Here is an 18,993-nt window from a genome sequence, read left to right on the forward strand (position 1 = left end):
AAGAGCATAGAAATTTCAAGTTTCAAATGAAAAGTTTGGAAAGATACTCTCTAAGTACGTAGAACAGTTGATCGATAGAGCCTGCATTCACTCCTTTATTCTCTCTTTCTGACTTTTTACTTTGCTTCTGAAGAACACCGTCTATACCCATTCCGTACATCCCCTAATACCTGAAAATAGTGACTTTTTATTTGACAGTCCCTCATCAGGTTACCAGGTTCACAGATCCTACCCCTTTTATGCTCTTTCCTAAGGCCTTGCTGTTCAATGTGTGGTCCATAGACCAGCATCTACTGCATCTTCTAAGAGTTGGTTAGATATGCAGACTCTCAGGACTCAGATCTACTGACTTGAAATCTGCAAGTTCCCAAGTGATTCATATGCACATGAAGTTCACTGGGCAGTGTACTAAGATAACCCGAACCATTCTCTTCACTGTTCTTCTGCCTGACTTCCTTCCCTCTGGGGTCCTTGCTGTCTGCACATGGGGAACCTGCCTTTGCCCCACCATTCGGAAGGAGTGTTCTGGGCACCATGTCTCACTTATATCCAAAATCCAGTGACCCATACACAATTCTCTTCCTCACATCCATCTCCCTCTCACTCTTTTGCTTTGGTTACAGCCAAGGCAGGGTTATAATGAGTCAATAAATGAGCTTGCCCTTAAAGAAATAGAGAGCATGCATTGGATGACCCCAAATGAGGAGGTAGTTGTAAAGCAAGAGAAGAGACCATCTCAGAGGACTTTCTTTTACATCATGGATTTTAAACATTGGTATCAATGTACATTGCATTGTACTATTCAAGTACTTTTTACTTTGTGTAGGTATTATTTCACACATTTAATTGTCATGTTACAAAGCTATTGCCCAGCTCAAAGTATTGCAATCAAGGGAATACAGAACAACAACCAAAATAAAAATTTCTTTGTCAAGATAAATTCTTTACTTGCAGCTCTTAAACACAAGGAAAGAGACAGGAGATCCTAGAAAATCTTCTCTGCTGTCTTTCTGCCCCTCTACTTCCCTCACACACTAAAGCTCTTCCAGCTCTATTTTATAAAGTATTTCCAACTTTTGTTGCATGTATCTAGAACTACTCATTTATCACATCCCCTGTCAGAGACAGAGCAAAGACTGCATGGAGAGGTACCACATACCTTAGGATTGGGGTCTTCCTCTGGCTCTAGTGAGAACACAAAAGACATATGATCCATGTCTTTAAGGAGCTCAGAATCTCAATTATGAGGAAATGGAGAAGTTATGGGGGCAAACATGAAACAATGAAAGAATAATACAAACCAGTAGATATTCACTGTTAGAGTTTGTGTTATGCAGAAATGAGAAGTGTTGGAGAAGTCCTCTTGGGCTGGAGAGTCAGAGGAGGCTGCATGGTAGAGCTGAGACTTGACTTAGACCTTGTACTATCAGTAACATTGGTATGGGCAAATGTGATAATAGCAGTAATATTTATACAGCACTTAGTAAATACCTGCACTGTTTTTAAGTACTTTTAAAAACTTGTTTACATATCACAGCAACCCTATGAGGTAGGGACTATCAGCTCCATTTTTAGAGGCGGCAACCAAGGCACCACAAGATTAAATAATTTGCCCAGGGTCAAGATTTTAGACTCCATCAGCTCCAGAATCACAGTCTTAACTGTTATGTGGTACCACCTACCAAGAGAAGGGGAGCCAGTAGTCTAAGTGAAGGGACATCATGAGCAAAAGCATGGCTGTGGGAAAGAGGACAATGGGATATGTCTTATTTATGGGTGAGTACACACCCAGCTTAAGAAACAGAAAATAGGTTTAAATAAAAATGGCAGGGGTGTAGGGGACATTGAATTGCTGAGTCTTGAACGCTGGGTAAAGGATTAAAAGCTTAGAAGTAACTCTGACAAAATTATTAAGAAGAAACCACCCAATAGAGTAGCCTTTATTCAAAGATCACAAATATCCAAGACTTCTTTGATTTTGACCTGAATCTAAAAATAATCAGGACCCAAACAGTACTCATCCCAGGTAAATATACAGCCATAAGAATGAAGTAGAAATGGTATGAATGAAAGGACAGAAGACGTGGAGAACAATGAATAAGAAAACAAATGTTGGGATGACCTACAGAGTTCTGTAAGCTCCCAAGATTGGACCACTTCACCAAACTCAAGGAACAACCAAAGATTCCTTTCACACATCACATTTTAGCATATGCACATGAGAGCTGCACAGTATTTTTATTATGGGGCCATTAACTTATGTTAGTTATGATTTCAAGAAGAATAGTGCCTACCAGCAGGGCTTAATTGCCCCACCTTTGAAGTTAATGAGGAATGTAGATTCATCTCTCCTAGTGGGCCCAGGGGGCATTGTACTTCCGTCCCCCTCCTCACTCTCAGCCCTTCATCTGGAAGGGGAGTGATTAGTCATTTGCTTGGCACTTGTTCTCAGCTGAATGGGCCCTTCTGTAAGTGAAGGATCCTGTGGAGCACTGTGTTGGAAAAAGGGTATTACACTTAAAGAGGAAAGCCTTATTTTCTCAGCTATAAAGTTCAACTCCCTAATTAGAAAATAATAAAAGCAGGCCTTCTCTCTTCATTATTAGTAGTATTTGAGATTTTGCTATTTGTGGAACCTTTCCTGCCCTCCCCCCACCCCAAATCTTTACCAACTGTGAGCTCATTTAATGAAAACAAAATACTTCACTTGATGCTGGAGAAGCTCAGTGGGGTTAATGCTAAAACTATGCATTATACTCTTGTGTTCCTTTATAGCCACTTTGGCTTTTCATTAAATCTCCTCAAGAGGCCACCTGGAAATGTACCCCCTGAGTGAGCAAGATTTGGCTATACCACCTTTAAAATATTCTAGATGACTTGTCATACCAGTCTCAAAAAAGAGACAACTTTGATTCACGTCTGAACTCCACAAAGAAAAGTAAAGGTCGTGGCAACTAATTCTCAGAGAAAGAATGCCTGGCAAAGGACAGCAAGATTCCTGGCTGCCCTGTGATAAGCCACACCAAAGAGACTGCTGGGCGTTGAATCAGAAAGCCTGGGTTCTAGTCCTGGAGCTGTGTCTAATGACCCTCAGTCAAGTTACACCATCCAGACATGGCTCTGTCTCTGTGTATCCAATGGGATTATTAATACCTCCTCGTGCAAATTCAATCACATTGTGTCAACTACACAGCACCACCATGATTAAAAGCTCGTATTCAGCAAGCCAGTTGTTATTAGACCATCCTGAAAACATCGTGTCTTGTTATCTCTTTTTAAATATGTTTTATTCTAAAATTTTCAGTGGACAAGTGGAATTGCTTTCCATTTTTCTTTCCAGTAACAGCCCTATACATCTTACCTAGATTTATCGGCTATTAGCAGTTTGCAACACCCACCCCATCTCTATATATGTAAATATATACAATACATTTCCTTTTGGCCAATCATCCAAAAGAAGTTTACAGATATTACGACACTTCATACCTCAAATACTTCAGTATGTATCTCCCCAAAACAGAGACACTCTACATAACTACACCATTACACCCCCCCAAAAACATGACTTTAATGACATTGTCCAAACTACAGTCTGCATTCCAATGAAAATATTTTTTATAGAATTTTGTTCAACTCAGAATCCAATCAAAATTTTATGCATTGCGGGGCGCCTGGGTGGCTCAGTGGATTAAGCCGCTGCCTTCGGCTCAGGTCATGATCTCAGGGTCCTGGGATCGAGCCCCGCATCAGGCTCTCTGCTCCACAGGGAGCCTGCTTCCTCCTCTCTCTCTGCCTGCCTCTCTGCCTGCTTGTGATCTCTCTCTCCGTCAAATAAATAAATAAAATCTTTAAAAAAAAAAAAATTTTATGCATTGCACTTTCGCTATTATGTCCCTTAGTCCTCCCAACCTCACCTCCTACCCCACCCACTAAGATCTTCTCCCCCACTTTCCTTTGTTCTCTATGACAGCAATTCCTTGAAGAAGCCCAGGTCAGTTGTTTGAATTCATCTGACTATATTGTCAGGATTCGATTCAGGACAACATTACTGCAAGTACATTGCAAAGGGCATGTTGTGTCCCTCCCAGTGCATGAAACCAGAAGGCACAGCATGCCGTGCTCCTTAGCCGTTTGGCTGAAGTATGACTGCCAGACATCTTCATTGTAAGGGCATATTTTTCCCTTTGTCATTAATAATAAACCAAAGTGGGACACGGTTAGTTGGTACAATTAGCCCATTGGCCAGCATTTCATCTAATGGTTCCATTTGGTTTTTATGCAGGGAGTTACAAAGCGGAAGTTTTAAATTTCATCATTTTTCTACACATATTACCACCAGCACTCTTCTGTTAAAAAAAAAAAAAAAAGAATCCTCTCCTTCTCTCTCAATCTCTTTTCTAAATATCACTATAGAAGTAGATTTTTCGAAAATTTTATTCAATGTATTATAATCCATTGCTGTCATCATTCTTTTGGATGCCTGTCATCTTTTTGTTATTACCTATGGTGAAGTCATAGAAGATGACATGAACTTGGCTGAGAGAAACATAACAACTCAGGGCTGCTGAAAGGCAGGAGGTATGCCCACATCAGAGAGAGGATTCCCGTGCCATTGAGACTGTGACCGCACAGAAATAGAGGAATTCTGATGAACATTCAAAACTAAGGTCATGGCAGCATATAGAGATCAGTCTGGTGACAGTGACTGGTCCCGAGTTACCCATACAACCATGGCCAGGGCATGCACTCAAGAGGGGTCTTCAGACACTTCATACACAGGATATTAAAATATCCTGCAAAATACCACAGGGAGAAAAAAGTGATGAATTTAGGATCCCTGCTCTTTAGGTAGGTATCAGTATAGTCATTTGATAAATATTTGCTTATAGATATATCACAATAGGGTATATTCTCTAAAATAGAAACCCTGAGGCCATTTTTTTTGAGACCCTGCAGATCTGCAGACACAAATTAAGCTTTCGTCTTTAAAATTTTGTCCAAAAACTAGATTCGTCTTTAAAATCTTGTCCAAAAATTAGGTGTTTACAAGATCCAAAAGGGAACCACAGCAGACCATCTAATACTGTTAATATAACCCCAGAAATGCTTTTAGAGCCCCAGGAATATTTGGAGTTTGTTTCAAGGTGGCCTTCAGAGTGAGAGTATCATCTGTGATTAAGTTCTAAAGCCTGAACTTTATTTTGAATAAAAAGGTGACATTTTCTGTTTTTGAATCACAATTACTGACATTTGAATAGAGAACATAGACAATGCTTTAAAATAAGGTGCAGCTATTGTAATACAGGAGAGGGGGAAAAATCCTTTCTGTGCTTGTGACAGTGTCCTCAAGGCAAAGGAAGCCATCCTATTTAATTCTGACACCATGATGTTTTGGAGAAAAAAAGTTATTAAGTCACTCTCCAGATGTTTTAAGGGGCAATTGAAAGCATGGACTGACATGACAGCAGGAGGCCTCCCACTCACATTTGTAAGTTCTTCAGAGTAAGGAAGCCACTTGTTTTAATCAAAATAAAGCAACACATTCTATTGTGTACAACTGGTAAGAAAAAGCTGGAGAGAAGCAGCTGAAAAGCAAACAGTGAGGGACAAGCAGGACCCAGACTATTTGAAAAACAAAAAACAAAACAAAACAAAAAAAAAAAAACACACACACAAAAAACCAAGAACAAAAACCTGAAAAATGTCCCAGTACAAGCATGTTCCATGATGCTAGCACAGACCAAAGATGTTTGAGGGCCTCTGGAGAGTGAGTACATGTGAGGCAGCCCAGGCCACTGAAATGACCTGCTCCACCAAGAACAGGAAGGTCCCCTACCCCAGCGGACCACAGTTCAGTTAAAAGGACTGCTGCATTTCATGGAAATCCTGTCCAGAGCATGGCAAGGGAAACCCTTTCCCTCTATTCTGGTCAGAGAGACGGAGCTACTACTACTATTACTAATAATGGCAACACATTAAGCATTTACAGTGTTCCAGGACTTATTTCTAAGCGCTTAACATATGTTTAGCATTTTAATCACCCAACAGCCTTCTGAGGTCAGTACTATTATTATCATCCCTATTTTCAGATTAGGAAATTAAGACACAAAGAGGTTAAGTAACAGCCTGAAGTAATTCAGTGAATAAGTAGTGAGCGGCTGGTTGAAGATTTGCAAGTTTAACCACAAAGCTGCACTTAGAGCAATGGCATTGTAAGCCCCACTTGGGGGGGGAAACTAGGATCAAAACTAGGATCAGGATAGCATGTAAGGATGATGGGGCATGGGCATCCAGACAACTGCTGGCAGCTTTGCTTTGCTCAAAACAGAGTAGGAGCTGCTCTATCTTAATTCACTATACACGTAGCTCCATCACTTACAAGGCAGGGAAAGCAGTAAGGGAACCAGACTCTGGACTCCGTTCTGTGCAGCAGACCATCTGCTCTGCATATGGAAGCGATGAGAGCTATATCATCCTATGCCGTACCCGAGGGCAAAGGGCCCCACAGCAGCACGCCCACGTTCACTGAGAGGGCTTGTTCTCAAAGTACATATCCCTGACCACTACCACATTCTGATGCCATGGCTTTGCAGGGCACATGCTCAGGGGGTCTGAGTCTGCATTTCCAGCAAGCAGCTCCTGTTGATTCTGAGTCAGTGGATGAAGGGTAATGTTTTAACAAACACTGGCCAAGACTCTAAGAAATCCACTTTCAAAGAAGTTCAGAGAAAAGTCCAATACAATTTCTTCATCTACAAGAGATTGTTATAAAGGAATTCAAACACCCAAATGATAAGGGACTGCCAAAGAATCATAGTCTAAGTGTAAAATTTAAAAAAGAATTCTTTCTTTGTGCTGCTAAGGAGGCAAGAAGGTTGTGCATAACTACACAAGACAGGGGAGATAACCCAAGTAACTCTACCCTCAAATCCTAGAAAACTACTGAAAAATGGCACCCAAGAATCCATTACAGAATATAATTAAGAGCTCACAGGTGAAGTTATAAATTCAAAATTCCAGAAGAAAGCACAGAAGAGCAGGAGAAGCCAGAGAAGCCTGTTCCTCACATGGAAGGGCAAGGCTGGGCTCCTGCCAGGTAGCAAGCATCATGAGAGACCCCGGGGTTTTACAAAACAAGGTTGCTCTGAACTCAAATTAATGAGTCTTTATAAATTATTTTATAATCTTCACTTTCTGAATGCCAGTGTTCAAATATCATGCTTCAACCCTGAGTCCTCCTTAGACTTATTTATATGCTGGTTTGTCTCAGGTGTGCTGACCTGCCCCCCCCCCACACTACACACACTACACACACACACACACACACATACATACACCACAAGACGCACTTCCATGCTTATTTTATTTAACAAAGGCTAGAGAACGATTCTAGACAACAGCCACAGGGAACAGGAACAGCTGGGGAAGGTGTCTAAACTGTTTCTTAAGTCACAGCCACCAGCCCATTCCTCCGTGGCCATGCCACTAACAGCAATTCTGTAAAGGGAAGCTAGGGTCTTGCCAGATGGTGGAGCTTAATTTTATGTTGTACCATAGCCCTTTCTCACTTGAATATTACATCCTGGTTCTTGAAGAACTTACACAAGTACTTCTAAGACTGTGACTTTCAAACTTGCTTGGTTGACTGTGATTTACAGTAAGAAATTCATCTTACATATACCTATTTGTTCATCCAATTCACTTAACATATATTTACTGTAATCCTCCCAAGCACCAGGCACTTGGACGTAGAGGATTCTGTAAGAAACGGAACAGTTTGAAATCCTTGTTCTCCTGAAGCTTACATTCTGCAGGGAAGGCAGGTGACAGATGAGTATGATAGGTCAGATGCTGATAAAGCCACAGAGGAAACACAAATCCATGCGGGGGGGAAGGGAATGTGGAAGAAAAGTGAAAACAACCGGTGAAACTGATATGCTGGAAGTAGCCCAAGACAAAGTGTTCTGGTCCCACTTCTGCCTATGGTGGGCTGTAGACAAGTCACTTTCCTTTCTGAGCCTCTTCCCTTCTTTGTAAAATGAAGGTGTGCCTCTTGATCCTCTCCAAGCTCATTCCTGGCTCCAACATTTCCCAACGTCTGTCTCAAGGAGCAGGACATGTCTTATTCTAGGCAGGTGTGTGTGTGCATGTGTGTGTATGTATGTGTGTATATATATATATTTATGTACATAACATAGAAAAATGGTGGAACAAAATTCCATAAATAGTACTGCCCTAATTATAGGCAATACACTCCAATATTTTTCACTTTGTCCTATTCTGTTATATTTCATTTTGCTAAATGGTAACTGCACCCAACTAAACTGATTTAACTATCCTCTAATTGGTCTTAAAGAACCATTTACAGGCTTTGGAAATCTTCTTGGTTATGGAGCCAAATATGGCATCAGCAAAAACACATACTCATCCAAGGAAAAGAAGAGCTAACTCAGGCCTGGGGCCTTCCTCTGCCCCCCAACTTTAAAGCTGCCCAGAAAGTCCAAATGCCCACAGGTCTGGAGAAGCAGAGGCAAGACCTGAGTGTCAGTCAGATGGCTCTGGTCACTAACCGCTTCTACCCCTACGTTCTTTAACCTTGAGCAAACTACACAACAACACTGAGACTCAGATTTCTGATCAGTATAATGGAAATGACGAGGTTTATGTCACAAAATACACGTAGAATGACTGATCAAGTATCTGGCACTTAATTAACACTAAATAAACAAACTGGTGATGATGCCACTGGCGGAAGTGAAGCCAAAGGAGAGCAGAAAGCGGGGGCGGGGGGACAAGCTCCATCTCACCAGCTCCTTAGAATGCCAGTAATTATCTTAGTAATAAGTGTTACAGAAGGAAGACTATGTGATTCCAAAATGTGCTTCTTTCACTGCTAAATCCTCTCTCCTCTCACTTCAGCAAACTATATGGAAATGGGTTTGAAGAAATACAAAGTCATGCCTTCAACGGGACAACGCTGATTTCCCTGTAAGTATGTGCTTATTTCCCCAGCTCATGAATAAAAATGAAATATTACTCTAGCTACCAGATCACATTCAATCTTCAGCAACTAACTCAGGACAAAAATAAACTTTCAAGTGGCTAGTCCTCAGTGTTTCACTCATGTTACTAGGCAACTGGCTGGCTAGAAACCCCAAAGCACCCTGATTTCAAAGATAGATGCAGCCTGGAGACATTAAAGTTGACAGTTTGTTAAAATATTCAACACCCTAGTTTAGTCTCATCTCTCAGCCTCACTCTCTAGCCCCCTCACTCAGGTTGATGGTCTGTTAGAAGCAGCACAATTTCAGTGAAGAAATTCTTCCCCCAGCCACACTCATGTAACCCCAGTTACCAGATTAATCAGCCACAACAAGCCCACTCGCAGTCCCATCCCCCTATTGCTGGGGGGTTATAGAGTGCATTTTTCACGGGGGGGGGGGGGGGTTGTGCTTTCACCATGTCCTACCCCAGTCCCCAGTGTTCATAGCCTTTAACTCAAGGAGAGCATCCCTACCAACTGCTTCCTTCATTGTTCCGCAACTCTCCTTCTATGACTCCTTTTCTAAAAGAATGGCTCGTTCATTAAACCTGCTGGGCTGGGGCTGTTGGAACCATAACAGAATAGAGTGAGATGACAATCACCCTACAGTTGAGTATAATAAAAACTAAGAGTGTCTGAAAAGCTCAACTGAAGCCAAAATTAAGTAAAACAAATGAGAAGACTTTTATAGTAAATTGTATAAATGACAGCCTATACCAAGGTTTCTCAGACTTTAACACACAGAATACCATGGAGACTATTAAAACACAGATTCCCAGGCCCCAGCCCCAGAGACTTTGCTTCAGTGAGTCTATGGTAGGGCTTGAGAATTTGTAATTATAACAAGCTCCCAGGAGATGCTGATGCTGCCAGTCTCGAGGGACTAGCATAAGCCTGTACAATATACTATTTAACTATACATATTAACCAAAGACTCTATTACATCAATACCATGCTACAGAGCTCCGTGGCAAAGAGAACAGATCTGGGAGTCACTGATTGGACTTCAAACTCCAATGCCAACATTTGTCAGCTTGACCTTGAGCAAGTTATTTAACCTGTCCAAGCCACAGAGCCACTAATGGGCTTGTTATCAGGATAATCCCCCCAAAATGAAAAGATTGGTTTTGAATCCTCAGTACTTAACACTGAGCCACACACAGGGTATGTGCTTATTTATTACTTATTACCTTGAACATTTCATTAACTACAAATGAACGAATGAATGATAAATAAGATTATATTTTTATGATCTGAGTCTGGCACATACCACATGCATGAGAAATGGTACCTTCCTATCGTGGAGTAGATTTTCCTTTATTTTCTTGTTGACTTGAATTTAACAAAGAATTCACTCTAGCCAATTGAATCTGTTTCTGCCAAAAATCAAATCATATCCTCTCCTGGCACAGCACTTGCAGATGCCTCATACGCTCAACAAGGGTTTGCCAAGCATCAGCTGTGTTTGAAGGAACATGCTAGATCTGGGGTGGAAATGAAGATGAATAAGCCCTGGTGTTTGCCCCACGGGAGCTTACAGCCTAGAAAGAAGCATTGCCAAATGGTATATAAACTGTACTCTAAGTAGTAACTAAAACAGAAGGCAAAGCATGACGCCTCCCCTGAGAGAAGTAAAGCCCCCTGGGATTTCAAAGGCAGAAGAGAACATAATTAGAGAAGCCTCATGAGAGATATAAACTTTGAGCTGGGCCTAAGTCGGACCGGCAAAGAGAGAAGGAAAATGCATTCCAAGCAGAGGACAATAAAGAGAATGGCCCGGAGGAAGAAGCATGTGTTTACAGAACAGCACACAGTACCTTTTAGAAAGTTCTAGGTGTGATTTAGGGACAAAGCAGGAAGGGTCTCAGGTGCCACAGTAAAGAATTTGGACTCTCTTCTGTAGAAAAGGAGAAGCTGTTGAAAGTTCTGGGATGCGAAGTGTGAGGGGCACTTAAAGAAGGTTCATCCGTTAGCAGAAAGGACAGAAGTTGGGGGTGAGGGGTGTAGGGCTAGAGACAGACACCGGCTCTCTGAATAGATGGGGTGACTGAAGGCCTTTGTGGCTGAAGTCACCTGGATGAGGGGGGAACTAAGAGAACTGAATATAAAATTGGGGGAAAAAAAGAGAGGAGGAGAGCCAGAGCAAAAGCAAACAGAGTGGGAGGGACACTGGCAGAAGACATCTTTGGGAGGTGAGGGACAACAGGACTTTGGGGCAGAGGGCCTGGGTCAGCAGTGTCCCAGCTGCTTCAATGATGCCAAAGTGGGTGTGAACTTCAAAAAGTCTAACTAGTCAAGATTCTGTATCTTCCACACCTCATTGTTACAGGAAAGAGGGCACCAAGAACACAAATCAGTTTGCCAAGAATACAAATCAATTTCATTCATTTATTCATTCAATAAACATTTATTAAGAATCGCCAATATATTAGGCACCACGTTAGGAGCTGGGTCTGAGATGGCAGAGCGGAAAGAGTCCCTGCCCTCGTGAATTTTCTCTTCTAGCAGAAGACAGAGACAAAAAGACAAGTAAATAAATGAAGTCATTGCAGATAAGGATATATCCTAAGAAGGAAATAACCCATTACTGAGATCTGCGAGCGTACAGGGGTTGCTTGACTTTAGGTTAGGTGCCCAGCGATAGCCTCGCCATGGACATGAAAGTTGGGCTGAGCCTAGAGGATTACAAAGAGTCCACCATGGCAATAGTGAGGGGGAGTATGTCACGGGAAGAGGAAGCAGGATGTGCAAAGAAAAGAAGTTGTAAGCTCCAGGAACTGACAGGAGGCCAGGGCGGCTGGAGGGTCATCAGCAAGGGAAACAGGTATGAGACAAACCCGGAGATGGAGCGGAGCAGAAGCAAATCATGCAGAACTCAGGGGCAATGGAGAAGTCTGAATTCTTTTCTACAGGCAAGGAGGCCCATTGAAGGATCGAGGCGGGGAAGGGGAGGTAGGTTTTAAAACCACCAAGCAAAAGTTTCACACTATACATTCAACCCAGTTTCTGATACCTTCCTCATAAACGGGCCTATCCAAAGTTGTTCAGAATGATGATACCAACGCCCTGCAAAGTTCTCGAACTTCCTATTTACTAAGGCAAGACAGGGTGGAGAGAAGCAGCACCAGAGGTTTGCCCTCAGACACCTCTAGGGTTCTAAGAGTCAGTCCCTACCATTCCCAGAGCACCCCACTTATGAACATTTTGGGTGGAGTTTGGGGGTTCTCCCACTGTGCTTCAAGAGGTTATCCTGCCTGTGCTTCTCATACCTGGGGGCTTGTGTCACTTGGGAGCATGAAAGTGACCCTCAGGAAAATGTGGTAGATGGATTTATTTTTAACTGAGTTACATAATGCAGAGTTATCAGTACACAGAAAAATCCGAGTTTTAATAAAACATGTGAAATGCTCTGTCATGAAACTTGAACAATTAATGTGACCTGGCTGACATGAGGATTATTTGCTCCCAGAGCCCCGTATCAATGATTTATGACCATAACAGAACATAATTAAAACAAACCAAATCAGCAAGAAGAGCCATGGAGGTTCAGAAAGGAAATTTTCTTTTGATTTAGATTTTAAACAGCAATTGACTCTGACAACCTCATCTCTTTGAAAGTGGAAATACACCCAGGGGATAGAACTGTATGAGACTGAAGAGTGCCTTCTGATGGAAGGCTGAGGGTTTCCAAGGCAAACGCTTAGTAGAAGCATGTGGAAAACAGCCACCCAGGGAGCGAGATGCAGGGGTTTTTGCCATTTTGAAATGGCAGGCGTGACGTGGAGACATGCGGAAAGACAATGAAGAAGCTGTAGAGCTATGAGGCGAGCCAGGATGCCTAAGCATCTACAGGGGAGGGGATAGCGGGTGTCGGTCTATCTGTTTTGCTATGTAACACTGTAACAGTGATGCCAAAGAATCATGTCCCTGTGCTTGAAATCACCACACCAACAATGGAGGCATGTTCCAGAATGCTCTTTGAGGCACCACTCTTCTCTTGTAGAAGGAAAGAGCTTAAAAGAAGGCTGGTAAGCCTGAGCCCAGGGACTCCTCTCCCAGCTTGGTGATCCACCCAGAGAGGGGCCTGGGCTTGGAGACACTAGCGTCCAGGCCCAGACAGGAGGCTGCTGGGCAGAGCCAGGCTGAGCTAGCTGTTCCTGAGCAGTTTACCCTGAGCTGCTTGGAGCTCGAGGGAAGGGAAGCTGCAGGGAGTTCCTGCGGAGCAGCGTTTGGTTGTGTCATAGCCTGAATGAATGGCAGTGGCCCTCTACCCTTTTGCTTCCACAGCATGCATACACAATGGCAATCATATACCCAGCACAAGGCCCCCTGTGGGGTGCTCAAGGTGTGGGGCAATTTTCTACACAGGTTGTCCCTCCTCCCCTTTCCTACCCACAGAGAATGCATATCTGAGAGAAAAAGAATACAGTTCACAGGATGAAAGGGGTATTGTTGAATGGACCCTACTTCTTCTTTTCAAGTAAAGCATTTACAGACTTCAGTATCTGACTCTTAGCCAACTCTGAGACGTGCGAGATCAGGGCGGCTGAGCACAGGACACACAGTAGGCCGCATCTCCGCCCTTCAGCCTTGAACCCTGGAGCAGTGTTCTCATTCTTGCGCACCTTTGTGGCTGCCAACTTTCCTAATTCCAGGCCAGAAGGGGGTGAACGCTTTAAGCTGCAGGACAACACATTCTAAGGAGGAGCGAGGGGGACACTGCAGGGGAAAGGTGGGGCAGGACACACACTCCAGCAACAGGACAATTTGCCCTGCACCGGCATGTCTTTTTCCACTTTCCTTATGGTCCCCCTTTCCCCTTCAGCACTGAGCACCACTCAGGCAGGCTGCTCCAACCGTGTGTCCGTGCAGCTGTGACCAGTGACATGTGTAAGTGCACACTCCACTAAGGACAATTTCTTCCTCACAGGGAGCTCAAGGAAAATGCACACCTAGAGAAGATGCACAATGGAGCCTTCCGGGGGGCCACAGGACCTAGCATCTTGTGAGTACAGCAGGGCTGCCTTCCCTCCCCACCAAGGACTACTGAGGGTGTCCAGCCACCCCGTCCCCAGGCTGGTTTGTGGAGATTCAGCCTCCGTCTGTGAAAGGGCTGCCATGAACCAATAAGGCAAACAGGGAGGGCTTACATGACACAAACTGTCTCCATTCTAGAGCCAGAAGTCTGAAGCTAAGGTGGCAGCAGTCTCATTCCTCCTGAGGGCTGTGAAGGCAGGCTCTGTTCCAGGCCTCTCTCCTGGCTCCTGGGTGTGCCTTCCAGTTGTGACAGCGTAACTCTCGCCTTTGCATGGCTCTCTCTGTGCGGATCTGCCTGTCTCTGAACTACCCTCTTTTTATAAGGACACCAGCTCTACTGGATCTGGATCCATCCTAATGGCCTCATTTTATCATGATTACCTCTGTGAAAACCTCGTGTCCAAATAAGGTCACATTCTGAGGTACTGAGGGCTGAGGACTTCCACATTTTAATTTGAGAAAGACAATTCAACCTATAACACCAACTGTGTCGGGCTGCCTCACACGCTGGCAGATGGGTGGGTGGCTGCCCACCTGGCATCCACTCTGGACATGCAAAGGCCAAAGATCTGACTTGCCCCTGGCATTTGTCTGGACAGAGCTGAGCTGCTATGTTAGGCTCCGAGGGTGCGAGCTGCAGAACCACTCTACTTCCAACCCCACCACGATTAACTTCTGGCTGTGTCTAGTTCCCAGCCCCCAATCTTATCAACCAACCCCCCAACTATCTCTAGTTCCCAGCCACCACTACTATCAACCCCCGCTGACTGTGTCTAGTTGCCAGCCCCCAGAGCTGTCATCCCTTCCTGTCTCTTATTTCCCAGCCCCCGTTCCTGTCAACCCGCAATTCAATCTAGTTTCTACCCCCACTACAGTCAACCCAGAACTGTCTAGTCTAGTCCTAGCCCCCACCACTGTCAACCCTTGACTTCATCTACTCCCCAGCTCCTCCCAGTATCCATCCTGACTCCACTTCTCGGTTTCTGCAACCATAACCCCTGACTCTGTTTACTTCCTAATGTCTACCATTAAAACTCCTCACCTTCTCAACTTCCTAACTTCTGCTGCTCTCAATCCTGACTCACTCTCTACTCTCCATTCAACCTCATGACTTTTGCGTCTACTACCTCATGGCTCCTGCCCACTGTTTTCTCTGTTGCGTCTCAGCTTCTGCTCCCCTATGCCATGGGTCCTTGCCTGTATGTCTCCTATTCCAATTTGCTGAAGGGGATTACACTGCTGGAAAAGTTTCATGAGGCATCAGCAGCAACCACCCAGGAGATGGGCAGTATTTTATTAAATTTTCCACTGACTTGTCTTCCTCCTTACATTGAACTTGGATTTTTCTTGGACATTGCCTCAAGATTAGGAAAACCAACGAGTTTGAGACCTTGTTTACAAAACTGAAGCTTTCCATACAGTTCTGTTTGCTTGGCCCAGTGCTTGCTTGCGTTGGACTGATGAATCCAGTTTGCCTTTAGAAAATGTGCTGTCTACCTCCCAGGTCGATGACGGCTAAGGCATATAGCAGCTTTTAATAGTATAACCAGCCCATGCTTAGGGCAAACCTACTCTTCGGGGCTTGATCAGTCAAAGACAGAGATACCTGAACCCCTGAATATCTCCCCCTGGGAGAGACCACAAAAGCTGATGTCACTGCATGTGCCTGCTGTCTCATAAGGCAATAGTTATTTCATGTCTGCTAAGTGGAGAAAGGGAGAGGGATGGAGAGAGGGAGAAAGGGATGTGGGGAGCGGGGAGAGAATGCTAATGAACTCCTTATACCTATAAGGAGTTACACTCAACCTTGAAAGGAATAACAGGGTGCATATGAGGGAAAAAAACACAGCATGGGTTTTTTGTGTGTTTTTTTGTTGTTTTTTTTTTTAATTTAGATCTTAATGAGAGTAACTGAATGGAGAATTAGGGGAAAGATGAGATGGAGAAAAGATTCCTCAGAACCTAGAACAACACTGTTGAGAGGAGGTTTCATCCCATGAATCACATGTATAAAATATATAAACAAAAAGGCTTACTACATTCTATTTTTCAGGGATATTTCTTCCACCAAACTGCAAGCTTTGCCTAGCTATGGGCTGGAGTCCATCCAGACACTCATTGCCACGTCATCCTATTCTCTAAAAAAACTGCCATCAAGGGAAAAATTTGCCAACCTCCTGGATGCTACACTGACTTACCCGAGCCACTGCTGTGCTTTTAGAAACTTGCCAACAAAAGAGTAAGTAAAAAACAAAAGGTAGAGCCTGCCAAGATGTGGCAGAAGCAGATTTCAAAACAGTCAACTGGTCAACAGCTTCCTGCCTCTTCACTGCCTGCTCTAGATCAGCTCCAGAGCCATGGGGTCACTTTCAGAGAGACAAGAAGAAAATGAGCCATCCCATTTCCTCCCAAACACTAATTCCAAACAGTTGATTCACCCTGCAGCTATAAGACCTTTGTAGCCTATTCTAGGCTAACTGAGTTATAACCTTAAATTAGGCTGTAATTGAAGTTGCAAAATGGAGTAAAAAAACTAGCATCTTAAAGATTAGCGCTAATCCTTAACGGAGAGCATCATTTTTAAAGAAGGAAGTAGGCTCAAGAGAGTAAATTTTACCTAACATCTTAATCTTTAATAAAAAAAAAAAAATGGACACAAACTCTACAGAAGACTTTTTTTTAAAAAGCTATTTCTCTCCCAGCGAGAAGATCCTCTTTCATTTCAGAGCAGAATCCTAGCTCCCTAAGGAGTAGCTTAGTGTCAGAACAAAAAGGACATGAGCTCCTGGCTGGTTTGTGTCCAGTGGGGGCATCTTACTGATTCCACTGATACACTACAATCCAGAAAGTAAGGACAGCATGTGCAGGATTTCATTCTTCCCTTAAAGATTATTTTCCAGACTTCTTTTTGAGATACACATCATTACCTTTTTTACATCGCAAACCAGTACACGTCACCTAGGTAACAATACATTTTTACATTTGTATCATGGGATACACACATTATTTTTCTTGTCCATTTTACTCTATTTTATTTCACGTGTGTTGTGTTTTCAATACTAGTCTTGACACACTCTATTGTTTTCATGATGCACTAATGGGATACAACGCACAGCTGGGAAAACATTTGCCCTGAAGGGTTATTATGCCAGCCAAGAAGATATTCTCAATTAATTAGATGAGTTGCTCAAAGAGTGATGCTAAGATGCTGCTGTCTTTGTTTGGAATCAGCCTACTTAGAATGAGTCAACCAACAAGTATTATCGTACATCTACTTTGTGCCTTGCAGAGGTGCAGGAAGCGCTATCTGAAGTTTTGAGGTAACCACGAAGACAAAGCACTCAGAGAGCCATGCACCATTAGCTGAGCTTCAAAGAATGTTAACTGAACACTTAACATTTCCCAACTGTGCAAAAATCTGAAGATACAAAGATAACTAAGAGCTCATCCCACCCTCCAAGAATCACAAACAGCTATGAGGGGGCAGCACACAAGAGACCAATGTTTAAGTATGATAGAGCAAAGGTAATGGTAGAGCTAAGGACAGAATAGAATGCCTTGGGAGCCCTGAAGAAGAGTTTCTAAACAGCAACAGGACTTATGGAAGGCTTCCTGAAGGAGTGCCTTCTGCTGAGCTTTAGAGAAGGAGTCAGAGTTGGCTAGGCAAGTGTGGGTAAAACCATGCCAAAAAGACAAAGTAGCTCATGTGAAAGCACAAAGGCAAGAGACAGAGGATGGAAGTCCTTTGGAAAAATTGGAGCAAGAAGCCTTATGGGTACACAGAGGAAACAGGGAGAGGTGGGCTGTGATGGGCTCTGGGTGCCAGGACAAGTTGTTCAGAGGATAGGGAACCACCGAAGAACTCAAAGCAAAATTACTCAGATTTGCTTTTGTAAAATAACACTCTGGCACCTCTGGAGGATGGCTTAGAGGTGAGCAAAGCTGGTGACCAAATTGAAGAACAATACAGACACTGGTTTATGATAAAGCTGATTATGGACACCTTAACTTTTTAGGCAAAGAGGTCACATCCCTTCTGAAATTACTGGCATGTAAAAATAGTAGTTCAGGGGCTTTTTATTCCAGTAAATGAAAAAGACTGCCTCTGGGTAAAAAAAGGAAGACAGGCTTATGCAGGTGTAGGCCAGTATCAAAGTGAGATGGGAATATAGTCACATAGAGGGTGTCTTGCTTGAAGTTACAAGCTTTAACTGACTCCCCCTGTCTCCATAAAGCTTGAAACCTTGGATGCTAGGGAGGCCAGAGAGCCTGAAGCTGGGCCAGGGGAATATTGAAGCAAACTCTGAGCCACTCCTCTGCCCTGCAGGTGCTGGGCCTGGGTAACACACACCGCTGCCTAGGCAGATGGCCCCAAAGACTTCCTTGGTATCTATGATTAAAATTGCAAAAAAGAGTAGATGGAACCCAAGGCTATGAGCTGAAGGCAAAGAACAACCACATTTCCTGTTCACTATAGGGTGGTTCACGCATAGTATCTCTAAGTATCAGACATGGAGCCAGCATTAAATACACACACGTACACACACACACACACACACACACACACACGCATGCACACATACTTTGATCCAAATTTGAGGACTTAATAAGCCTGACCCAAAATAACAAGATGATTAATTTTTGAAAGTGGGTCCAGTAGGTCAAATAGTTCCGCTATATTATCCACCTTTATATACAAAGTTTATATACAGAGTTATTTGTATAAGGAATTTATATACAAAGTTATTTGTACAAGGAATTGTCTTGTTAATACTGGAGGCGAATATATGGAAATTTCTAGTCTTAATTGCCTTGTATCTCCTTCCTCCTTGGGAAAGGTTGAGTTTCTCACCACCTTTTCTCTTTCCCTCTATTTCTTCATCCAGTTTTCTTTTGTGCCTCCCTTTGGTCTC

At 43.3% G+C, this 18,993-nt stretch overlaps 1 protein-coding gene across 1 annotated transcript in view; it reads left to right on the plus strand.

The window, feature by feature from the left end:
• The window catches only part of LHCGR (luteinizing hormone/choriogonadotropin receptor), a 55,216-nt gene that overhangs the window by 28,546 nt on the left and 7,677 nt on the right, over positions 1-18,993 (plus strand). Inside the window, exons 7-9 of the mRNA XM_045979625.1 lie at positions 8,920-8,988; positions 13,974-14,048; positions 16,134-16,319. Of these exons, the coding sequence (XP_045835581.1) occupies positions 8,920-8,988; positions 13,974-14,048; positions 16,134-16,319 (330 nt within the window). The remainder of the gene's footprint in view (positions 1-8,919; positions 8,989-13,973; positions 14,049-16,133; positions 16,320-18,993) is intronic.

The sequence above is a fragment of the Meles meles genome, chromosome 15 (genome assembly GCF_922984935.1).
Source record: "Meles meles chromosome 15, mMelMel3.1 paternal haplotype, whole genome shotgun sequence".
Lineage (NCBI taxonomy): Eukaryota > Metazoa > Chordata > Mammalia > Carnivora > Mustelidae > Meles > Meles meles.